The following is a 25,878-nucleotide window of genomic DNA, read 5'->3' as shown; positions in this document are numbered from 1 at the left end:
CACATAGGGTGGCCCACAATTGGCCCAGCGTCGTTGGGGTTAGGCCGTCATTGTAAATAATAATTTGTTCTAAACTTACTTGCCGTGTTAAATTAAGGTGAATAAAAATATATATGTAATACATTTCACTGATTTATGTTGATCAATAATAGCATAGCATTTGATGATACAGTTTACATAGCTTTGTAAACGCAACTCCGTCCAGAGAACTAAACCAGAGCTACTGTTTACATTACATTAGCCCAGGGGTTCTTAAACTTTTTTAGCTCGAGACCCAAATGAGAAATTGGGCTTCCCCAAATCGTACTCCAATGACACAAATGAATAAGAAGTAGTGTACTTTCCTAAATTTCTTCCAGTGTGTCAGAGTGGGTTTTGGGTTGTTCGTAAATTCGAAGCGTTTAGGCAGGTTGATCAGAGCGTTCTGACCTCACAATGGCAGTGTAGCACCCAAACTATCGAAAAGTTGGCTAGGTTGCCAACTACTTCCAGACACAAATGCGGGAATATCTCACGTCATTCTACTCGCCATAGCAGAGCTGGTTTGGATGTTTTCTAGAGCGACTGTAAATGTGTTGCTGGCAACAATGGAATGACGTTTTTTTTGCCCACGTTTACTGCGCGTTTTTACATATTATTCTGTGCCCTGGTACTCAGACGAGTGCTCTGAAATCGGAGTAGTTAGTGAATTTACGAACGCACCTAGTGTGGCTACCTCACGTGCCTGTTAACAAACACGTATTTATGTTTTATTATGACATCTCAATAGAATGATATAGATCACTACAGGATATTGTCATACGCGTGGCAGAAACCTATTGAAAAGCGACGATAAAACACAAATGTCGTACAGCAAAAGACAGGGCAGTATGCAGCCAGCGGATACAGAGCAGCCAACGACGCTGACTCTGCAAGAACAGCGACTCCGCATACAACAATTAGGTAAAAGTTCTTTGTCCACGGGTAGGCCTATTTCTGAGGGATAATACATGCACGTTTAGTGTAAACATTCAAAAGATAACTAAGTGGAGTTCTAAACCACTGTAGCCTAGATAGCCAGGCATTCGATATCAGTCACACCTTGACACAATTATTGATTCAGTGTTTGCCATGAGGTCGCATCGGCAAAGAGCGCCAGTACATTTTGGAAATATTTCTGTAATTTATTTAGACATGTCTTTTTCCCCCCTGCAAACATTGTTTTAAAAATATACATGTATAGCGAATTAATATCAGAATCCACCACGGAGTTTCAAAACTGAAGTTGGCAAGCTAGCTAATGTGTTAGCTGGGTGGCTGGCAATTGTTTTGATTTGAATGCCAGCCATCTGTCCGGAGGTTTAGGATGGAGAAAAGCCCGAAAGCAAGACGGCTGATGTGTTTGTTCACTGTAGTATGGACTAAGTAACAAGGCTACTATTGAATTGTTAATGAAATGTGGCATGCTTTCTGGCGTAGCCCAACCCAAGTGGGTTCTTCATTTTGGTAGTAGTGAAGCCTAGCTAGTTTGCTACACCTACAACGGAGTCCACGAACTGCAGTTGCTGAGCTCAAACTTCATCAGTCCTACTATATGGAGAGGCCAAACACAGATGAGGCCCCTTAATGGCTGGAGTTGCTCCAGAGACCATTGCACTCCCCCTTTGACCACCTTCCGATGTTGCTTGACCACTCAAGTCATGAACTTTCCGACCGTCTCATTAGCCCAAACAATGCAGCCGGCAACTACAATCGTGTCCCCGTGGACCGGTTCATACCAAAAACATCCATTCAGTCTGCAAAAGCATCGTGTTTCATCCATAACTACATTAGCAATACTTTCTTTAGAAAAACACAATTTTTCCACAACAATGCTAATGCTACTTCCTGATGACTTGCACCCTGCATTCAGCCAGGACAGACTGCTGCACCTGTGTTGGCTGAACGCAACATGGGACAAGCGTTCCTAGGCATTGGCCACTTTAGCATGGTGGTGGAAAAATGGTTTTATAAAGAAAGTACACACATTTCCGTATTTTCTTCCGCCTTCTCTCCATTAAATTGAGTTAAATAGGAAGTCAACGCCTTTACTGACGGTAATAGAGAATGTTTCAGGTACGCACCTGTCCACGGATGATAGTGTGCTTTTTTCTTGCTGCATACGGTGCGTTTGGACGCAGATGCCGGTCTTTGAGCTGTCCTGTTATGACCTTCCATCTCACGAATGATGTTTTCTAAATTGCTTGTCTTTTTTAGTGTTGCTTTAAAGTGCTTTGATATTCCTTATGTAATAAATAGCGCTATACAAGTTGAATAGATTATTCTTAAAACACTTTTACTGCAAAATATATGATAGGCTACATAAAATGTACTCCATTTTTTATTTAACCTTTATTTAACCAGGTAGGCTAGTTGAGAACAAGTTATCATTTGCAACTGCGACCTGGCCAAGATAAAGCAAAGCAGTTCGACACAAAACAACACAGAGTTACACATAGAATAAACAAACATACAGTCAATAATACAGTAGAAAAAGTCTATATTGTCACGTCTTGGTATTTTGTGTTTTCTTTATATATTTGGTCAGGCCAGGGTGTGACATGGGTTATTGTGGTGTGTTTTTTGTCTTGGGGTTTTGTGGGGCGTCGACGTAGTCTATGGCTGCCTGAGGCGGTTCTCAATCAGAGTCAGGTGATTCTCGTTGTCTCTGATTGGGAACCATATTTAGGCAGCCATATTCTGTGAGTGTTTTCGTGGGTGATTGTTCCTGTCTGTGTAGTGTTCACCAAATAGGCTGTAATAGGTTTTTGCGTTTCATTTGTTGTTTTTGTCTATTATGTTATTTCATGTATCGTCGATTCTACATTAAAGAACATAAGTAACCACCACGCTGCATTTTGGTCCGCTTCTCCTTCAACTGACGAACGCCGTTACAGAATCACCCACCACACCCGGACCAAGCAGCGTGGTAACATGCAGCGACAGCCGGAGCAGCGAAAGGAGGAATGGACATGGAAGGACATTTACATACATTTACATTTAAGTCATTTAGCAGACGCTCTTATCCAGAGCGACTTACAAATTGGTGCATTCACCTTATGACATCCAGTGGAACAGCCACTTTACAATAGTGCATCTACATATTTTAAGGGGGGGGGGGGGGTGAGAAGGATTACTTTATCCTATCCTAGGTATTCCTTAAAGAGGTGGGGTTTCAGGTGTCTCCGGAAGGTGGTGATTGACTCCGCTGTCCTGGCGTCGTGAGGGAGTTTGTTCCACCATTGGGGAGCCAGAGCAGCGCACAGTTTTGACTGGGCTGAGCGGGAACTGTACTTCCTCAGTGGTAGGGAGGCGAGCAGGCCAGAGGTGGATGAACGCAGTGCCCTTATTTGGGTGTAGGGCCTGATCAGAGCCTGGAGGTACTGAGGTGCCGTTCCCCTCACAGCTCCGTAGGCAAGCACCATGGTCTTGTAGCGGATGCGAGCTTCAACTGGAAGCCAGTGGAGAGAGCGGAGGAGCGGGGTGACGTGAGAGAACTTGGGAAGGTTGAACACTAGACGGGCTGCGGCGTTCTGGATGAGTTGTAGGGGTTTAATGGCACAGGCAGGGAGCCCAGCCAACAGCGAGTTGCAGTAATCCAGACGGGAGATGACAAGTGCCTGGATTAGGACCTGCGCCGCTTCCTGTGTGAGGCAGGGTCGTACTCTGCGGATGTTGTAGAGCATGAACCTACAGGAACGGGCCACCGCCTTGATGTTAGTTGAGAACGACAGGGTGTTGTCCAGGATCACGCCAAGGTTCTTAGCGCTCTGGGAGGAGGACACAATGGAGTTGTCAACCGTGATGGCGAGATCATGGAACGGGCAGTCCTTCCCGGGAGGAAGAGCTGCTCCGTCTTGCCGAAGTTCAGCTTGAGGTGGTGATCCGTCATCCACACTGATATGTCTGCCAGACATGCAGAGATGCGATTCGCCACCTGGTCATCAGAAGGGGGAAAGGAGAAGATTAATTGTGTGTCGTCTGCATAGCAATGATAGGAGAGACCATGTGAGGTTATGACAGAGCCAAGTGACTTGGTGTATAGCGAGAATAGGAGAGGGCCTAGAACAGAGCCCTGGGGGACACCAGTGGTGAGAGCGCATGGTGAGGAGACAGATTCTCGCCACGCCACCTGGTAGGAGCGACCTGTCAGGTAGGACGCAATCCAAGCGTGGGCCACGCCGGAGATGCCCAACTCGGAGAGGGTGGAGAGGAGGATCTGATGGTTCACAGTATCGAAGGCAGCCGATAGGTCTAGAAGGATGAGAGCAGAGGAGAGAGAGTTAGCTTTAGCGGTGCGGAGCGCCTCCGTGATACAGAGAAGAGCAGTCTCAGTTGAATGACTAGTCTTGAAACCTGACTGATTTGGATCAAGAAGGTCATTCTGAGAGAGATAGCGGGAGAGCTGACCAAGGACGGCACGTTCAAGAGTTTTGGAGAGAAAAGAAAGAAGGGATACTGGTCTGTAGTTGTTGACATCGGAGGGATAGAGTGTAGGTTTTTTCAGAAGGGGTGCAACTCTCGCTAGTGAGAGAACCTAATAGTGAGGGAGAGAACCTAAATGGGCATGTGCTGAGAGAGTTTCATCACTTGTTTCTGTTTGGAGAAATTCAAGGTCCCTTTTACAATTGCCCCCGGTCTCCCATACTAGTTCATACCATATTAGTGTTTATCTCAGAGCTTATTTACCATCTAAATGTAGCTTCATTACTCTAATTTACTAAATGAATTGAATCAAATAGGACGGAAAAAAAAGAAAAAAGGACGTTATGGACAGCAGGAGTATAGAGTATACGACTTGGGAGGAAATACACAGGTGGGCGGTCGACCCAGAGAGAGTGCCGGAGCCCGCCTGGGATTCGCTGGAGCAGTGCGAAGAGGGCTATAGGAGAATGGAGTCGAAGATAAAAACACGGCAGCGCAGAAAGAAACCCGAAAGTCAGCCCCAAAAATTTATTGGGAGGGGGCTCAGGGAGAGTGTGGCAGAGTCAGGGTTCAGACCTGAGCCAACTCCCCCTGTTAATCGTGAGGAGCAGCGATCAAAGAACTTCTGGACTTGGGAGGAGATATTGGACGGAAAAGGACCTTGGGCTCAGCCTGGAAAATATCGCCGCCCAAGGAAGAACTGGAGGCGAGGAAAGCGGAGAGGCGCTGGTATGAGGAGGCAGCACGGCGACGCGGATGGAAGCCTGAGAGTCAGCCCCAAAAATTTATTGGGGGGTGGCTCACAGGGAGTATGGCTATGACAGGTAGGAGACTTGCGCAAACTCCCTTGCTTACCGGGGGGCTAGAGAGACCGGGCAGGCACCGTGTTATGCTATGGAGCGCACAGTGTTTCCAGTGCGGGTGCATAGCCCGGTGCGGTTCATACCAGCTCTTCGTATTGGCCGGGCTAGAATGGGCATCGAGCCAGGTATGGGTTGGGCAGGCTCGTGGTCAAGAGCTCCAGTGCGCCTGCACGGTCCGGTCTATCCAGAGCCACCTCCACACACCAGTCCTCCGGTGACAGCTCCCCGCACCAGGCTTCCTGTGCGTGTCCTCGATCCAGTACCACCAGTTCCAGCACCACGCACCAGGCCTTCAGTGCGCCTCGCCTGTTCAGCGCAGCCAGAGCCTTTCTCCTCTCCAGTGCTGTCGGAGTCTCCCACCTGTTTAGTGCTGCCGGAGCCTCCCGCCTGTTCAGCGCAGCCAGCGCTTTCCTCCTCTCCTGTGCTGCCGGAGTCTCCCGCCTGTTTAGCACAGCCAGAGCTTTCCTCCTCTCCTGCGCTGCCGGAGTCTCCCGCATGTTCAGCGCAGCCATAGCTGCCAGCCTGCATGGAGCAGCCAGAGCTGCCAGCCTGCATGGAGCAGCCTGAGCTGCCAGCCTGCATGGAGCAGCCTGAGCTGCCAGCCTGCATGGAGCAGCCTGAGCTGCCAGCCTGCATGGAGCAGCCTGAGCTGCCAGCCTGCATGGGGCAGCCTGAGCTGTCAGCCTGCATGGAGCTGCCAGTCTGCATGGAGCAGCCAGAGCTGCCAGTCTGCATGGAGCAGCCAGAGCTGCCAGTCTGCATGGAGCAGCCAGAGCTGCCAGTCTGCATGGAGCAGCCAGAGCTGCCAGTCTGCATGGAGCTGCCAGTCTGCATGGAGCAGCCAGAGCTGCTAGTCTGCATGGAGCAGCCAGAGCTGCTAGTCTGCATGGAGCAGCCAGAGCTGCCAGTCTGCATGGAGCAGCCAGAGCTGCCAGTCTACATGGAGCAGCCAGAGCTGCAAATCTGCATGGAGCAGCCAGAGCTGCCAGTCTGCATGGAGCAGCCAGAGCAGCTAGATCCGCCAGTCAGCCATGATCTTCCAGATCTGCCAGTCAACCAGAATCTTCCAGATCTGCCAGTCAACCAGAATCTTCCAGATCTGCCAGTCAACCAGATTCTTCCAGATCTGCCAGTCAACCAGATTCTTCCAGATCTGCCAGTCAACCAGATTCTTCCAGATCTGCCAGTCAACCAGATTCTTCCAGATCTGCCAGTCAACCAGATTCTTCCAGATCTGCCAGTCAACCAGATTCTTCTAGATCTGCCAGTCAACCAGACTCTTCCAGATCTGCCAGTCAACCAGACTCTTCCAGATCTGCCAGTCAACCAGACTCTTCCAGATCTGCCAGTCAACCAGACTCTTCCAGATCTGCCAGTCAACCAGACTCTTCCAGATCTGCCAGTCAACCAGACTCTTCCAGATCTGCCAGTCAACCAGACTCTTCCAGATCTGCCAGTCAACCAGACTCTTCCAGATCTGCCAGTCAACCAGACTCTTCCAGATCTGCCAGTCAACCAGACTCTTCCAGATCTGCCAGTCACCCAGACTCCGCAAGCCAGCCAGGATCTGCCGGAGCCAACTACCTGCCTGAGCTTCCTCTCAGTACCGGGCTTCCCCTCAGTACCGGGCTTCCCCTCGGTCCCGGGCTTCCCCTCGGTCCCGGGCTTCCCCTCGGTCCCGGGCTTCCCCTCGGTCCCGGGCTTCCCCTCGGTCCCGAGCTCCCCCTCGGTCCCGAGCTTCGCCTCAGTCCCGAGCTGCCCCTCAGTCACGAGCTGCCCCTCAGTCACGAGCTGCCCCTCAGTCCAGTGGGGTTCTGGGTGAGGACTACTAGGCCATGGTCGGCGGAGAGGGTGGACTATCCCAGGACGCAAAGGGGAGGAACTATGACATTTATGGAGTGGTGTCCACGTCCCGAGCCGGAGCCGCCACCATGGACAGACGCCCACCCGGACCCTCCCTATGGTTTTGAGGTGCGTCCGGGAGTCCGCACCTTAGGGAGGGGGTTCTGTCACGCCTTGGTCTTAGTATTTTGTGTTTTCTTTATATATTTGGTCAGGCCAGGGTGTGACATGGGTTATTGTGGTGTGTTTTTTGTCTTGGGGTTTTGTGGGGAGTCGACGTAGTCTATGGCTGCCTGAGGCGGTTCTCAATCAGAGTCAGGTGATTCTCGTTGTCTCTGATTGGCAACCATATTTAGGCAGCCATATTCTGTGAGTGTTTTCGTGGGTGATTGTTCCTGTCTCTGTGTAGTGTTCACCAAATAGGCTGTAATAGGTTTTTGCGTTTCGTTTGTTGTTTTTGTATATTATGTTATTTCATGTATTTTGGTATTTTGGTCCGCTTCTCCTTCAACTGACGAACGCCGTTACATATATACAGCATGTGCAAATGAGGTAGGATAAGGGAGGTAACGCAATAAATAGGCCATGGTGGCGAAGTAATTACAATATAGTAATTAAACACTGGAATGGTAGATGTGTAGAAGATGAATGTGCAAATCAAATTTTATTTGTCACACACACATGGTTAGCAGATGTTAGTGCGAGTGTAGCGAAATGCTTGTGCTTCTAGTTCCGACAATGCAGTAATAACCAACAAGTAATCTAGCTAACAATTCCAAAACTACTACCTTATAGACACAAGTGTAAGGGGATAAAGAATATGTACATAAGATATATGAATGAGTGATGGTACAGAGCGGCATAGGCAAGATACAGTAGATGGTATTGAGTGCAGTATATACATATGAGATGAGTACGTAAACAAAGTGGCATAGTTAAAGTGGCTATTGATACATGTATTACATAAGGATGCAGTAGATGATATAGAGTATAGTATATACGTATACATATGAGATGAATAATGCAGGGTATGTAAACATTATATTAGGTAGCCTTGTTTAAAGTGGCTAGTGATATATTTTACATTTCCCATCAATTCTCATTATTAAAGTGGCTGGAGTTGAGTCAGTGTGTTGGCAGCAGCCACTCAATGTTAGTGGTGGCTGTTTAACATTCTGATGGCCTTGAGATAGACTGAAAAACAGCTTCTATCGGTCCCAGCTTTGATGCACATGTACTGACCTCGCCTTCTGGATGATAGCGGGGTGAACAGGCAGTGGCTCGGGTGGTTGTTGTCCTTCATGATCTTTATGGCCTTCCTGTGACATTGGGTGGTGTAGGTGTCCTGGAGGGCAGGTAGTTTGCCCCCGGTGATGCGTTGTGCAGACCTCACTACCCTCTGGAGAGCCTTACGGTTGTGGGCGGAACAGTTGCCGTACCAGGTTTGGTTTTCTGGTTTTCTTTTTGTAATCCGTGATTGACTGTAGACCCTGCCACATACCTCTTGTGTCTGAGCCGTTGAATTGAGATTCTACTTTGTCTCTATACTGACGCTTAGCTTGTTTGATTGCCTTGCGGAGGGAATAGTTACAGTGTTTGTATTCGGTCATGTTTCCAGTCACCTTGCCCTGATTAAAAGCAATGGTTCGCGCTTTCAGTTTCATGTGAATGCTGCCATCAATCCACGGTTTCTGGTTTGGGAATGTTTTAACCGTTGCTATGGGAACAACATCTTCAACGCTCGTTCTAATGAACTCGCACACCGAATCAGCGTATTCGTCAATGTTGTCGTCTGACGCAATACGGAACATATCCCAGTCCACGTGATGGAAGCAGTCTTGGAGTGTGGAATCAGATTGGTCGGACCAGCGTTGAACAGACCTCAGCGCGGGAGCTTCTTGTTTTAGTTTCTGTCTGTAGGCAGGGATCAGCAAAATGGAGTCGTGGTCAGCTTTTCCGAAAGGAGGGCGGGGCAGGACCTTATATGCATCGCGTAAATTGGAATAGCAATGATCCAAGGTTTTTACAGCCCTGGTTGCGCAATCAATATGCTGATCAAATTTAGGGAGTCTTGTTTTCAGATTAGCCTTGTTAAAATCCCCAGCTACAATGAATGCAGCCTCCGGATATATGGATTCCAGTTTGCAAAGAGTCAAATAAAGTTCGTTCAGAGCCATCGATGTGTCTGCTTGGGGGGGAATATATACAGCTGTGATTATAATCGAAGAGAATTCCCTTGGTAGATAATGCGGTCTACATTTGATTGTGAGGAATTCTAAATCAGGTCAACAGAAGGACTTGAGTTCCTGTATGTTGTTATGATCACACCACGTCCCGTTAACCATAAAGCATACGCCCCGCCCCTCTTCTTACCAGAAAGATGTTTGTTTCTGTCGGCGCGATGCGTGGAGAAACCAGCTGGCTGCACCGTCTCCGATAGCGTCTCTCCAGTGAGCCATGTTTCCGTGAAGCAAAGAAAGTTAGTCTCCGATGTCCCTCTGGAATGCTACCCTTGCTCTGATTTCATCAACCTTGTTGTCAAGAGACTGGACATTGGCGAGGAGAATGCTAGGGAGTGGCGCACGATGTGCCCGTCTCCGGAGTCTGACCAGAAGACCGCTTCGTTTTCCCCTTTTTCGAAGTTGTTTTTTTGGGGTCGCCGGTTGGGATCCATTCCGTTGTCCTGGGTGAAAGGCAGAACGCAGGATCCGCTTCGCGAAAGTCATATTCTTGGTCGTACTGATGTTGAGTTGACGCTGCTCTTATGTTCAGTAGTTCTTCTCGACTGTATGTAATGAAACCTAAGATGACCTGGGGTACCAATGTAAGAAATAACACGTAAAAAAACAAACTGCATAGTTTCCTAGGAACGCGAAGCGAGGCGGCCATCTCTGTCGGCGCCGGAAGGATGTAGTAGAGATACTGGGGTGCAAAGGGGGGTGCAAAGGAGCAAGATAAATAAATACAGTATGGGGATGAGGTAGTTGGATGGGATATTTACAGATGGGCTATGTACAGGTTTAGTGATCTGTGAGTTGCTCTGACAGCTGGTGCTTAAAGCAAGTGAGGGAGATATGAGTCTCCAGCTTCAGTGATTTTTGCAGTTTGTTCCAGTCATTGGCAGCAGAGAACTGGAAGGAAAGGCAGCCAAAGGAAGAATTGGCTTTGGGGGTGACCAGTGAGATATAACTGCTGGAGCACGTGCTATGGGTGGGTGTTGTTATGGTGACCAGTGAGCTGAGATAAGGCGGGGCTTTATACCTAGCAGAGACTTGTTGATGACCTGGAGCCAGTGGGTTTGGTGACGAGTATGAAGCGAGAGCTAGCCAACGAGAGTGTACAGGTGGGTAGTATATGGGGCTTTGGTGACAAAACGGATGGCACTGTGATCGACTGCATCCAATTTGTTGAGCAGAGTGTTGGAGGCTATTTTGTAAATGACATTGCTGAAGTCGAGGATCGGTAGGATGGTCAGTTTTACGAGGGTATGTTTGGCAGCATGAGTGGTTTGTTGCGAAATAGGAAGCCGATTCGAGATGTAATTTTTGATTGGAGATGCTTAATGTGAGTCTGGAAGGAGAGTTTACAGTCTAACCAGACACCTAGGTATTTGTAGTTGTCCACATATTCTAAGTCAGAACCGTCCAGAGTCGTGATGCTGGACTGAAGGGCAGCGATCGGTTGAAGAGCATGCATTTAGTTATACTTGCAGTTGGGGGTCACAGAAGGAGAGTTGTATGGCATTGAAGCTCGTCTGGAGGTTAGTTAACACAGTGTTCAAAGAATGGCCAGAGGTATACAGAATGGTGTCGTCTGCGTAGAGGTGGATCAGAGAATCACCAGCAGCAAGTGTCATCATTGATGTACACAGAGAAGAGTCGGTCCGAGAATTGAACCCTGTGGCAACCCCATAGAGACTGCCAGAGGTCCGGACAACAGGCCCTCCGATTTGACTCACTGAACTCTATCAAAGAACTAGTTGGTGAACCAGGTTAGGCAATCATTTGAGAAACCAAGGCTGTTGAGTCTGCCGATAAGAATGTGGTGATTGACAGAGTCGAAAGCCTTGGCCAGGTCTATGAATACGGCTGCAAAGTAATCTCTCTTATCGATGGCGGTTATGATTAGAGGTCGACCGATTAATCAGAATGGCCGATTAATTAGGGCCGATTTCAAGTTTTCATAACAATTGGAAATCGGTATTTTTGGACACCGATTTGGCCGATTTAAAATATATATTTATATTTTACACCTTACTTTAATCTTTATTTCACTGACTTGCCTAGTTAAAAACCTCTTCGAGCTCCCCCCCCCCATACTTTGTGCAATTTCCGCCTGAAGACATACCCAAATCTAACTGCCTGTAGCTCAGGTACAGAACCAAGGATATGCATATGCTTGGTACCATTTGAAAGAAAACACTCTGAAGTTTGTAGGATAATAATAACACAATAGATCTGGTTTAGATAAAACAATGGAAAAAAACATACGTTTTTTTTATTTTTACATCTGTAAAATGAACAAGATAAAACAAACATTCAGATAGGATGATGGGGACAATTTCAGTGAAAAAATATAAGAGGGCAACAGTACTTGTGCAAAGTTTCAGAATGATAACTTCCAAAATGAGTGTGCTACATGACATTTATCATGAACTCACCCTGATGTGAAATGGCTAGCTAGTAAGCGGGGTGCGCCCTAATAGCGTTTCAAACATCACTCGCTCTGAGACTTGTAGTGGTTGTTCCCCTTGCTCTGCATGGGTAACGCTGCTTCGAGGGTGGCTGTTGTCAATGTGTTCCAGGTTCGAGCCCAGGTAGGAGCGAGGAGAGGGACGGAAGCTATACTGTTACACTGGCAATACTAAAGTGCTTATAAGAGCATCCAATAGTCAAAGGTTAATGAAATACAAATGGTATAGAGAGAAATAGTCCTATAATTCCTATAATAACTACAACCTAAAACTTCTTACCTGGGAATATTGAAGACTCATGTTAAAAGGAACCACCAGCTTTCATATGTTCTCATGTTCTGAGCAAGGAACTTAAACGTTAGCTTTATTACATGGCACATATTGCACTTTTACTTTCTTCTTCTTTGTTTTTGCATTATTTAAGCTAAATTGATTTTGATGTATTATATTAAGTTAAAATAAGTGTTCATTCAGTATTGTTGTAATCGGTATCGGCTTTTTTTGGTCCTCCAATAATCGGTATCGGCGTTGAAAAATCATAATTGGTCGACCTCTATATCATTTAGGATCTTGAGCGTGGCTGAGGTGCACCCATGACCAGCTCTGAAACCAGATTGCATAGCGGAGAAGGTACGGTGGGATTCAAAATGGTCGGTTATCTGTTTGTTAATGTGACTTCCGAAGACCTTAGAAAGGCAGGGTAGGATGGATTTAGTTCTGTAGCAGTTTGGGTCAAGAGTGTCCCAACCTTTGAAGAGGGGGATGACCACGGCAGCTTTCCAATCAATGGGAATCTCACATGATACGAAAGAGGTTGAACAGGCTAGTAATAGGAGTTGCAACAATTTCGGCAGATCATTTTAGAAAGAGAGGGTCCAGATTGTCTAGCCCGGCTGATTTGAAGGGGTCCAGATTTTGCAGCTCTTTCAGAACATCAGCTATCTGGATTTGGGTGAAGGAGAAATGGGGGAGGCTTGGGCGAGTTGCTGTGGGGGGTGGAGGGCTGTTGCTCGGGGTAGGGGTAGCCAGGTGGAAAGCATTGCCAGCTGTAGAAAAATGCTTATTGAAATTGTCAATTATAGTGGATTTATCGGTGGTGGCAGTATTTCCTAGCCTCAGTGCAGTGGGCAGCTGGGAGGAGGTGCTTTTATTCTCCATGGACTTCAGTGTCCCAGAACATTTTTTAGTTTGTGCTACAGGATGCACATTTCTGCTTGAAAAAGCTAGCCTTAGCTTTCCTAACTGCCTGTGTATATTTGTTCCTAATTTCCCTGAAAAGTTGCATATCACTGGGGCTATTCGATGCTAATGCAGAATGCCACAGGATGTTTTTGTGCTGGTCAAGGGCAGTCAGGTCTAGAGAGAACCAAGGTCTATATTTGTTCCTGGTTCTACATTTTTGAATGGTGCATGCTTATTTAAGATGGTGAGGAAGGCAATTTTAAATAATAACCCGGCATCCTCTACTGCCAATCAAATGCTCTATAGATTGCAATTATTTTATTCATCACCCCTCTCTCATTGACTTCTGTTCCCTGTATATGATGTTCAGAGCGGCAGGCCCAGGCAGAGTACAGTGCTGCCAAGGAGATTTTAGAGAATGATCAGAAAGCCCCACATGGTGAAAGGACCCTGAGCAGGTTACTGTCCAAGCCAGGACTGTCAATGGAGGTACATTTACACTGAACAAAAATATAAACGCAACATGTAAAGTTTTGGACCCATGTTTCATGAGTTGAAATAAAAGATCCCAGAAATGTTCCATTCACACAAAAAGCTTACTTCTCTCAAATATATATATTTTTTTGCACACACTTGTTTACATCCCTATTAGTAAGCATTTCTCCTTTGCAAATATAATCCATCCACCTGACAGGTGTGGCATATCAGGAAGCTGATTAAACAGCATGATCATTACACTGGTACACCTTGCGCTGGGTACAATAAAAGGCCATTCTAAAACACCACAGATGTCTCAAGTTTTGAGGGAGCGTGCAATTAGCATGCTGATGGCAGGAATGTCCACCAGAGCTGTTGCCAGAGAATATAATGTTAATTTCCCTACTATAAGCCACCTCCAATGTCATTTTAGAGAATTTGGCAGTAAGCCCAATAGCCTCACAACCGCAGACCATGTGTAACAATGCCAGCTCAGGACCTCCACATCTGGTTTGTTCATCTGCGGTATCATCTGAGACCAAATACCCAGACAGCTGATGAAACTCTGGTTTTGCACAACTGATTATTTTCTGCACAAAACTGTCAGAAATGTCTCAGGGAAGCTCTTCTCGTCGTCCTCACCAGGATCTTTGACCTGACTGCAGTTTGGTGTCGTAACTGACTTCATTGGGCAAATTCTGACCTTCGATGGCCACTGGCACGCTGGAGAAGTGTGCTCCTCATGGAGGAATTCCTGTTTCAACTGTACCGGGCAGAGAGCGTGTATGGCATCGTGTGGGCGAGCGGTTTGCTGATGTCAACGTTGTGAACAGAGTGCCACATGGTGGCGATGGGATTATGGTATGGGCAGACAAACTACGGACAACGAACACAGTTGCATTTTAACGATGGCAATTTTAATGCACAGAGATACCGTGACAAGATCCTAAGGCCCATTGCCGTGCCATTCATCCGCCGCCATCACTTCATGTTTCAGCATGATAATGCACGGTCTTATGTCGCAAGGATCTTTACACAATTCCAGGAACTGAAAATGTCCCGGTAATTCCATGGCCTGCATACTCACCAGACATGTTACCCATTGAGCAAGTTTGGGATGCTCTGGTCGATGTGTATGACAGCATGTTCCAGTTTCTGCCAACATCCAGCAACTTCGCACAGCCATTAAGAGTGGGACAACATTCCACAGGTCACAATCAACAGCCTGATCAACTCTATGCGAAGGAGATGTATCGCGCTGCATGAGGAAAATGGTGGTCATACCAGACACTGACTGGTTTTCTGTTCCACGTCCCTACCTTTTCTTTTTTTTGAAGGTATCTGTGACCAACAGATGCGTATTTGTATTCCCAGTCATGTGAAATCCATAATTAGGGCATAATGAAAGTATTTATATTGACTGAATTCCTTATATGAACTGTAACTGTAATATTTTTGCATGCTGTGTTAACTTCAACTCAGGCAGAGAGAGAGAGGTGGCAAGCTTGTAATGACCCGTGCGTAGACAATATTAGCTTTGTATGAAGGCATCACATTTTTGGAAAAGCCCAGTTGTATATGCCGGTTTGTACATAATATGCTTGCATATCTCTGTGCGTAGAGCATTGTGGAGCGGGGAGAAGCGTAGGCGGTGTACTCTGATAGAGCAGCACAACGGGTTGCAGTGTTCTGTGAGGGCCAAGGGGTCTCAACTGCTGGAGATGGAGCAGGCCATGAAAGCCCTGGAGCTGGACTCCAATACGGACGGAGACGAGCAGCACTACGACCAGGTGACTCCACTATATAGTTAGGGTGTCATTTGACAGACTCAATTGTCACCAAAAACTTAGAAGAAAGCAAATGTCAAGGTTTAGCACCATGGACAGCACCACTCACACAGTTTACTGTTCAGTTTAGTTTATTAAGATGCCCATTAGCTACTGTGCATGCGGTAACTACTCTTCCTGGGGTCCACATAAAACGTTCAAATACAGTTGAAGTCAGAAGTTTGCATACACTTAGTTTGTAATCATTAAAACACATTTTTTAATGAATAAAACTCATGTTTTCTTGTTAACAAACTATAGTTTTGGAAAGTCATTTAGGACATCTACTTTGTTTATGACGCAAGCAATTTTTCCAACAATTGTTTACAGACAGATTATTTCACTGTATCACAATTCCAGTGGGTCAGAAGTTTACATACACCAAGTTGACTGTGCCTTTAAACAGCTTGGAAAATTCCAGAAAATGTCATGGCTTTAGAAGCTTCTGATAAGCTAATTGACATCATGAGTCAATTGGAGGTGTACCTGTGGATGTATTTCAAGGCCTACCTTCAAACTCAGTGCCTCTTTGCTTGACATCATGGGAAAATCAATAGAAATCAGACAAGACCTCAGAAAAGAAATAGACAGCCACAAGTCTGGTTCATCCTTGGGAGCAATTTCCAAATGCCTGAAGCTACCACGTTCATCTGTACAAACAATAGTACGCAAGTATAAACACCATGGGACCACAAAGCTGTCATACCGCTCAGGAAGGAGACGTGTTCTGTCTCCTAGAGATGAACGTACTTTGGTGCGAAAAGTGAAAATCAATCCCAGAACAACAGCAAAGGACCTTGTGAAGATGCTGGAGGAAACAGGTACAAAAGTATCTATATCCACAGTAAAACGAGTCCTATATCGACATAACCGGAAAGGCAGCTCAGCAAGGAAGAAGCCACTGCTCCAAAACTGCCATAAAAAGGGCAGACTACGGTTTGCAACTGCACATGGGGACAAACATCGTACTTTTTGGAGAAATGTCCTCTGGTCTGATGAAACAAAAATAGAACTGTTTGGCCATAATGACCATCGTTATGTTTGGAGGAAAAAGGGGGAGGCTTGCAAGCCGAATAACACCATCCTAACCGTGAAGCACGGGGGTGGCAGCATCATGTTGTGGGGGTGCTTTGCTGCAGGAGGGACTGGTACCTTCTGGTACACTTCACAAAATAGATGAGTATGTAAACTTCTGACATTGGGAATGTGATGAAAGAAATAAAAGCTTAAATAAATCACTCTATTATTCTGACATTTCGCATTCTTAAAATGGTGATCCTAACTGACCTAAGACAGGGAATTTTTACGAGGATTAAATGTCAGGAATTGTGAAATAATGATTTTAAATGTATTTGGCTAAGGTGTATGTAAACTTACAACTTCAACTGTACATGTCAAATTACAGAACAGTAATAGACAACAAAAAAACAGTTTTTGTAGGAAAGACACCAAGAGACAAAACTAGTATTTACACACTTCATATACAGGACAATTTAATCAAATCTTTAGAAAGAGGAGAGGCACTGTGGTGTTGGTGTGTGAATGGCCTTGTGCAAGTTGACATTGAGTGACCATGACTTATGATCCAGGATCCAAGCATTTACGCTGCACAGTAATTGGCTTGATATGTTTTTTTAATGTTGACATTTCTGTCTTCCATGGCAGCGTGTGAGAGAGCTGGAGAACAGTCTAGAAAAGATGACCATCAAAATCACAGAGGCTGAGAGGATCCAAAAAACCTACCTGCGAGTCTGCGACCACCTACATCGGGTCTGTAACACTATTACATTCACAAATATCAGCCTTTCTTTGTGGACATTGAATTAAATACAATTGTTAACATTGAATTCAAGTCTCCTTTGGGAGATATACTCCAGTCAGTGTAATCCCGATCAACAGACCAGTGTGACTAGGTAGGACTGGCAAAGTGGCTCAAATGGCATCCTATTCCCTATACAGTGCACTTCTCTTGACAAAAGCCTTATGGGCCATGGTCAAAAGTAGTGCACTACAGAGCCATCTATTTGGATAGTTGGGCCAATCCGGTTTTTGGATTATGATGCATTTACATGACACTTCAACGTTCTATGGCCGCCATGTTAGCGCCCCATTAACATTACATAGGGAATATTTAAACAACGCTACAACTGAATGTCTAGAATTAGAACAATATTCAACATTCTAAATATATGGCTCAGGTGCACTATGTAGGGAATAGGTGCCATTTGGGATACAGACAATTCTAGCTCCAATATAACCTGGGTTTGGGTTGTTTGTTCCTGGTTCAGGAGGTGCGTGAGATGCCCATGGCTCTGGATCAGCTGCAGAACTCAGTGGTCAGCGGGCAGACAGAGCTGGGAAAGGTGGCTCACATGTCTCACACCGCAGTGGCTGCTGTGGACTGCACTAAGGTAAGGCAAATCGGGGGTCCAGTAACTTTTAGCCCCCACTTGCCTATTTTGGGATGTTTACCTTTGAATAACATTACCGTCGGTGACATGTCTTTGTATGAATAGGGAAAAAAACAAGAGAAAAAAGGTCAGGCTCGTTTGAATACGGGCCAGGATGTGTGCATGTCTTTTCACACTACATTAGTAGGATGTCTGTCTGTCTGTCTGTCTGTCTGTCTGTCTGTCTGTCTGTCTGTCTGTCTGTCTGTCTGTCTGTCTGTCTGTCTGTCTGTCTGTCTGTCTGTCTGTCTGTCTGTCTGTCTGTCTGTCTGTCTGTCTGTCTGTCTGTCTGTCTGTCTGTCTGTCTGTCTGTCTGTCTGTCTGTCTGTCTGTCTGTCTGTCTGTCTGTCTGTCTGTCTGTCTGTCTGTCTGTCTGTCTTTCGCCTTGAGTCAGCTGGTTCAGATGGAGAGGCAGCTAATGGTGGAACGCAGGATGATGGAGAAGGAGTTGAGTGAAAGGAGGGGAGTGAAAGAGAAGGAGGTGGAGGGTCGGCTGGAGAGAGAGAGGGAGGGAGAGCGACGAAGCAACAAAGGAGCTCAGAAGTTGAAAGAGCAGGTGAGAGAGAGACAGAGGGAGGGAGGGAGGGAGGGAGGGATAGCGGGCTGGACCTGTGGGGAACAGAGAGCGAGAAAGGGAGGGAGGGAAAGAGAGAGAGAGAGTGGGCAGGACCTGTGGGGAACAGAGAGCGAGAAAGAGGGAGGGAGGTAGGGAGAGGGATGGGCCTGTGGGGAACCGAGAGCAAGAGAGGGTGAGAGAGAGGGAGAAAGAGAGGGATGGGGAACAGAGAGTGAGAAAGAGACCATAGGGAAAGAAAAAGGGAGAGAAAGAGGGAGGGATGGGTCTGTGGTGAACAGAGCGAACAAGAGGGAGGGAGAGAGAGAGAGATAGGGATGGACGTGTGGGGAGAGAAAGATGGAGGGATGGGTCTGTGGGGAACAGAGAGAACAAGAGGGAGGGAGAGAGAGAGATAGGGATGGACGTGTGGGGAGAGAAAGAGGGAGGGATGGGTCTGTGGGGAACAGAGAGAACAAGAGGGAGGGAGAGAGAGAGAGATAGGGAGGGACCTGTGGGGGAGAGAAAGAGGAAGGGATGGGTCTGTGGGGAACAGAGAGAACAAGAGGGAGGGAGGGAGAGAGAGAGGGACCTGTGGGGGAGAGAAAGAGGGAGGGATGGGTCTGTGGGGAACAGAGAGAACAAGAGGGAGGGAGAGAGAGAGAGAGAGGGAGGGACCTGTGGGGAACAGAGAGCTGGAAAAAGAGAGCGATTGAAAGGGAAAGAACACATTAGTCAAGAGCTGGAATGGGCAACTATGATGGGGACACAAACAATCTGAACTCATCATGAGGGGCCACAGTGACTCACGGGTCTGCATACCCACATCCATACCCACACATGCAGTCTGAGCCGGCCTTAAGCAACATTTTGTTGGGGATAGCTTGCAAGAATTAATTTTCTGCGGCCCGTACTTGACAACAAAGAGAAAAAAGTTTTAGAGCTAATTTCCTGCAATTCTATACATTTTGCCATGTGAGCAGATTTTGCAATTTTATAATTCATTGAATTCAATTCTAGACATTTTGCCATGGGGCGGAGAGAAAAAGTAACAGTTTTAAATATAATATCTGAGTGCGTGGTTAACAAAATCAATGGAGTCCCCCGGTCAGTAATTCGACCATGATTACTACTGGCAGCTAGACTAACTTACTAAACTAAAAAATGTTAGCTGACATGGACTACTTGAGTGACTGACATGATGAGAAAAACTGCTGATGCACAAACAATTTTCAAAATTGTAACTTGTGTATTATACTATTCTAACTCTCAACAGTAAGTTGAGACCCCGACTGAGTAAAACAATTAAATAAATAAAACATTGGGAATTGATCCGCAAGCTTACAAAAGAGGGATGCCCCACAGGCAGCCAGGTGCCCATCTGTGGTCCAGAAGGATGTCTATTGCAGTCAATGAGCGTTGTTGTTTTGCAGGTTCGAAGAGGGACTATCAGAGAGGGACTGGCTGAAGAGTCGGCTCATATCAGAGGTACTATGACAGGGGATCGTTCACCAAAGACACTTATGTATTCAAACAAATACAGTGAATACTAAGCATCAGATCACCCATGTCCAGATAGGACTCGAGCCTGAAGGCAATAATATTCTGAATCATACATCATTTGCATGAGAAAAGGCAATATGCGTACATACGATATCCATTTTTCTTGTGCTCAACATTTTATTTCCCCATGTTGAGCAGGGAGATGATGTGTATCTGTGTTGTGTTCTCCTCCTGCAGCCCAGCAGACCACCCCGGTCTCCACTACTCCCCAGTCCATAGTCAAACTGGTGGAGGATATTGATACTCTGAGAGAAGCTCTCAGCTGCACTGATCTGCAGGTATGGTGGCCCACGTGGATCATTTAGCCCTATTATATGCAGTATCTAATAAGCACTCTAATAAGCAATGCATTACCTATTATTCAGCTTACCTTTTTATGTAAGCCACTGTTGCAAACAGCACTTTATGTCCCGTGACACATTGATGTAGGCGTTTCATTTTATTGAGAGAGGGGGGGGGGGCTCATAATAACGAATGGAATAGAGTAATTGGAATGGTATTAAACACATGGAAACTTTGATGTGATGTTTGATGTGTTTGAGACCTTAAGTGAAAACCACATGAATTTCACATGAACATGTGAAGTGTTCACTCATGTGATCTTATGTGAAGTTAATGAGATAACGTGACAACATGAAAAGCAACATGTGATAGCATGAAACTACACATATGAAAACGTGATCACTTGTTACAGAAAAAACAAAGGTAGTGAAACAAACCCCAAGACTGGTAACTTACCTGATAGTCTCTGAACAAAAATGTAATCCACACTGGTATAAGGCTTCAAAAGTGTTTAACAGGACAACATTTCTCCCCCAAACTGGATCTTTGTCAGGGCTAATTGCTCACCAAGTACCACTGTATATACGTGGACTTCCTGGGCTGCCGAACTTGAGTTGGGCATCCTGTCAACATGGCAGTCAGGTACTTGGTAGTCTCTTTGAGCTGACTATGTGTCCACCTGTTCACCCGTTTCTCTGTCCTCTGTGTAGGAGCTGGAAACACGGCTGGTCTCTCAGAAGGCCATCAGGGAGCAGCTGCACAGCCAAATGACCCAGTGTGAGGAGCTGGTCAGACAGAGCATGGAGACCTTTGCTGCCTTGGAGCTCCAGTACGCCCAGCTCAAGTTCAGCGCTGGGCCCAGCTCTGACAGGTACAGTAGAGCTACACAGAAGAGTGGTACTCCTGTGTCATCCATGGAAAAAGAGGAAAAGATCTGAAGAGACTTCAGATCTCGAGCCTCAGAACAGATCTCGAGCCTCAGACTCACCTTGTTTATCTAAAGGTTTGAGCGGCTGAAGGAGGAAATGCAGGCGGAGCTTGAGCAGGAAGAGGAGCGTTGCAGACATTGGGAGGACAAGCTTGGAAAGGCCCAATCAGTGCTACATGGGGTGGAGAAGGGTGTCAACAACCTGTTCTTCAGGATGAGCTGCGTGCAAGTGAAGGTAGCCATTTTATCCCTTTCTTTATATCCAGTGTATTGAGAAAGTATTCAGACCCCTTGACTTGTTCCACATTTTGTTACGTTACAGCTTTATTCTAAAATTGATTAAATCATTTTTTCACCCTCAATCTACACACAATACCCCATAATGACAAAGCAACATCTGTTATTGTTTTTAGATTTTTGCAAATGTATAAAAATAAATGGAAATATGACATTTACATAAGTATTCAGACCCTTTACTCAGTACTTTGTTGAAGCACCTTCGGCAGTGATTACAGCCTCGAGTCTTCTTGGTTATGATGCTACAAGCTTGGCACATCTGTATTTGGGGAGTTTCTCCCATTCTTCTCAGCAGATCCTTTCAAGCACTGTCAGATTGGATGGGGAGCATCTCTGCACAGCTATTTTCAGGTCTCTCCAGAGATGTTTGATTGGGTTCAAGTCCGGTCTCTGGCTGGGCCACTCAAGAACATTCAGAGACTTGTCCCTAAGCCACTCCTGCATTGTCTTGGCTGTGTGCTTAGGGTCGTTGTCCTGTTGGAAGGTGAACCTTCGCCCCAGTCTGAAGTCCTGAGCGCTCTGGAGGACGTTTTCATTAAGGATCTCTCTGTACTTTGCTCCGTTCATCTTTCCCTTGATCCTGACTAGTCTGTGCCTCGACACAATCCTGTCTCGAAGCTCTACGGACAAATCCTTCGACCTCATGGCTTGGTTTTTGCTCTGACATGCACTCTAACCTGTGGGACCTTATATAGACAAGTGTGTACCTTTTCAAATCATGTCCAATCAATTGAATTAACCACAGTTGGACTCCAATCAAGTTGTAGATGGACAATTCAGTCTCATCTGGCCCTTTCCTGGTCACCATGAAAAACAAACCCCTGGTCACCTATCAGCCAGATGCTCTGTTCTTTACTATGACTGTTCTCATTAAACATGCCAGCCCTTGGTGATCTTAAATCAGGAATAGAGAGGATTCTAAACCAAATGTCTGTCTTGTTATAGGACTCTCCCAGGGAGTTGGGGGGTCTGGATGCAATAGAGAAGCTGAGGGAAATCGGCGCCCGTCTGCCCACACTGCAGACCACAGCTTCAGAGAAGACAGAGGAAAACACAGCTGACCATGAGAAGGTGAAACACTGGTTTACTTTCTTTCCTCAGCCCTCATCTCTCTCTACCCCTTTTCTGTGAGCCTGAATCTCTCCCCTCGGATCTCAACCCCCTCCCCTCTCACCTCAGGTGTGGAGCTTCCTGGAGCAGAGCACCATGATGGAGCCCAGGAACTACAAGAGGGCCAGCAGCCCTGTGTATGACAGTACCTCAGAAGGTATGCTTTTTTGGGGGTGTATGGTTATGCATGGTTTTTCAGTATATTGTAAACAAAATCTTATTATTAACAGCAGGAGGCCATTGCTGTACATTTCCATAATGGCTGTTGAGTGCTTGGCTAATGGTGTTTGCTTATTGTGTGTAATACCTCTGGTTCCACCTGCTCCTCACTGCTCCCCTCCTCCCTCTCAGATACATTCCAGTTTCGCGGTCAGGAGGAAGACTGCTCCATGTCCCGCGATGAGATCAAGCGTCGCAGCATCCAGCTGATCGAGGTGCACCAGCCAAAGAAGAAAGCCCAGAAGAGCAACACAAAGAGCTAGAGACAAGCTCCAGCTGTGGCCCTCTATATCCTACAGGAAGTAAACCTGAGGAAATAATAAACAGGCTCATAGTATGATTTTACTTTTTTTTGTCTGCTTTATACCGGAGTTTGTTACAGCTATGATTAAAGTGGAACTGACAGCGTTTTAGCTACATGAAATCATATTATAATCTGTTCATATACATCCCCAGAAAGAATGACACCTTTCGTGATATCCAAATGGTAGTTATAGTCTTGTCCCATCCCTGCAACTCCCATTTCGGAGAGGCGAAGGTCGAGAGCCAAACGTCCTCCGAAACACGACCCTGCCAAGCCGCACTGCTTCTTGACACACTGCTCACTTAACCCGGAAGTCAGCCGAACCAATGTGTTGGAGGAAACCCCATACAGCTGGCGACAGAAGCCAATGTGCATGCGCCCGGCCGCCACAAGGAGTAGCTAGAGTGCGATGGGACAAAGATATCCCAGCCGGCCAAATCTTCCCCTTACCCGGACGACGCTGGACCAATTGTGCGCCGCCTCATGGTTCTCACTGTCCCTGGGACACTTTTTTTTCTCTCATTTTCTGACAAACAAGCACTTCGATATGGTCATTTTCATAAATGTATAGAATGTTTGGGAATTATGTTTTGTAAGGCTTTTGTGAAAATTATATAGCAATACAGAGTGGGAAAGACAATTAATAGACTGCAGTAAATAAAACCGAATAAAAACATCTGTCTTGTCCAGGACCGGAGTCTACACAGACCGGTGTGCCATAGCCAATCAGAACTACAGTAGGCATTTATACAAACACGCCATTTGCCACATGGGCCTGCAATCATACACTTTAAACTGGACTGTGTGTTTACAGGCAGTAGCAACAGTGTGACATTAGATTAGAACGCATTTGCCAAAAGCCACAAAATACACCTGAATGGATTTCTGCTAATATGTAAATACCACTAGAGTCCTCTTACATTTGGGAACATTACAGTCCTATTGATCAAACAACCATGAAATGGTAGGCTCTCTCTCCCTCCGTTATGCACATTAACAACAACAAGATCAACAACTAATGTTAGTCAGGACGAAATAAGCTAAAATCTAACGAGGGAACATTCAGTGAACCTTTCAAACTTTAACTAGTTGGCTGTAAAAATTGCACGAAACGATGGAGAGTAGTAGCTTGCTCATCCTGCATGCTTGTCCCAACCCATGTTTTGACAACAGAATGGCAACATGCCTGCCTGCCCGCCCATTCGATCGATGCCAAATACATTTGATTGACAACTAAGAGATATGCTAATTGTGGATAACAGTCGTTCAAGTTAAGCATAGCTAGCAAGCAAAGTGATTCACATTTCTTGCTATCTAAACAAATGATACCTTGTATCTCTATCTGTAGCCACCAAAACGTGATTTGATTGGAGTCGGTCACTCACCCCCACCTCTAATGACATGACATCCTCCCAGCTGCTAGCTAGCTAGATAATATTAGGCTGTGTTTTTAGCTTGCTAAATAAATAGCTAGCTACATAAATAGATAGCCCAGGGGTGTCAAACTTAATCACCGGACAGACAATATTGAAAAAACAACGATTTTGCGAGGCAGATATAGCCTATTTGTTTTTACAAAAAAACTCAGATGCAAACTGGCTTTTGTTTTATAAGAAGAAAATGTCCCTTTTATCATTTCCATTTATAGGATGATGGATATAGCATTTTAACATATTAAAACCAAAGAGAGAAATAGTATTTGTCCAGCCTTTGTTACTATGCTTGCAGATGTTCACAATATTCTGTGACCACAATCGAAATGTATTTAACAACTCAAAATAACAAAAATATGGCTATAGATTGTTGTTACATTTGAACTTGAAATATGTTTGTTTTTTAAAATTGCACAGCTTGGATCACCTGTGTGGGTGAATGCAACATTGCTGTATGGTGCACTCCAAATGTATGGTAGTTGAGTAGTCAGCCTAAGATACTACACAAATGTTGCTGTAATAGCCCTTCATGTTTCTCCTTTGCATGGTGTTTTGTTGCAGGTTTAGTTTTTGGTTATTCATTGTCAAGCTTCTAAAACCTCTTAAGGATCGGTCCCTTTTTTTCAATATTCACCTAAAATGACATCTAACTGCCTGTAGCTCAGGACCTGAAACAAGGATATGCATATTCTTGATACCATTTCAAAGGAAACACTTTGAAGTTTGTTTAAATGTCAAGTTAATATAGGAGAATATAACACACTAGATCTAGTAAAATATGATCCCAACCCCAAAAAACTCAGATTTTTTATTTTTTTGTACCATCTTTGAAATGCAAGAGAAAGGCCATAATGTATTATAATGTACAAACCTGACTCAGTTCCACCAGCTCTGTCAGGAGGAATGGGCCAAAATTCACCCAACTTATTGTGGGAAGCTTGTGGAAGGCTACCTGCAACGTTTGACCCAAATTAAACAATTTATACGACAATGCTACCAAACACCAATTGAGTGTATGTAAACTTCTGACCCATTGGGAATGTGATGAAAGAAATAAAAGCTGAAATACATCATTCTCTCTACTATTCTGACATTTCACATTCTTAAAATAAAGTGGTGATCCCAACTGACCTAAGGCAGGGAATTTTTACTAGGATTAAATGTCAGGAATTGTGAAATAATGAGTTTAAATGTATTTGACTAAGGTGTATGTAAACTTACAACTTCAACTGTACATGACAAATTACATAACAGTAATAGACAACAAAAAATAAAATAACAGTTATATGTAGGAAAGACACCAAGAGACAAAACTAGTATTTACACACTTCATATACAGGACAATTTAATCAAATATTTAGAAAGAGGAGAGGCACTGTGGTGTTGGTGTGTGAATGGCCTTGTGCAAGTTGA

At 45.5% G+C, this 25,878-nt stretch overlaps 1 protein-coding gene across 3 annotated transcripts; it reads left to right on the top strand.

Annotated features, from left to right (window-relative positions):
* The first annotated feature begins 512 nt into the window (after window positions 1–512).
* On the top strand, window positions 513–25,383 carry LOC124036520 (coiled-coil domain-containing protein 183-like). Of its 3 annotated transcripts, XM_046351207.1 has the most exons (13): window positions 513–942; window positions 13,394–13,512; window positions 15,122–15,290; window positions 16,992–17,096; window positions 17,615–17,737; window positions 18,171–18,332; window positions 19,763–19,817; window positions 20,070–20,170; window positions 20,885–21,045; window positions 21,178–21,337; window positions 22,345–22,470; window positions 22,579–22,666; window positions 22,861–25,383. In XM_046351207.1, exons 3-13 carry the CDS (start codon window positions 15,222–15,224, stop codon window positions 22,989–22,991), a joined length of 1,281 nt encoding a protein of 426 aa, XP_046207163.1. In that variant the 5' UTR covers window positions 513–942; window positions 13,394–13,512; window positions 15,122–15,221; the 3' UTR covers window positions 22,992–25,383. The 3 variants fall into 3 exon arrangements, with proteins under 3 accessions (XP_046207163.1, XP_046207164.1, XP_046207165.1); XM_046351208.1 differs by lacking the exon at window positions 13,394–13,512; XM_046351209.1 differs by lacking the exon at window positions 18,171–18,332 and having other exon boundaries at window positions 515–942.
* The last annotated feature ends 495 nt before the right edge of the window (window positions 25,384–25,878 follow it).

Source organism: Oncorhynchus gorbuscha, linkage group LG05 (genome assembly GCF_021184085.1).
Source record: "Oncorhynchus gorbuscha isolate QuinsamMale2020 ecotype Even-year linkage group LG05, OgorEven_v1.0, whole genome shotgun sequence".
Taxonomy (NCBI): Eukaryota; Metazoa; Chordata; class Actinopteri; order Salmoniformes; family Salmonidae; genus Oncorhynchus; species Oncorhynchus gorbuscha.
The sequence above is the reverse complement of the archived record's forward strand: the minus strand, read 5'-3'. Positions and strand labels throughout refer to the sequence as shown.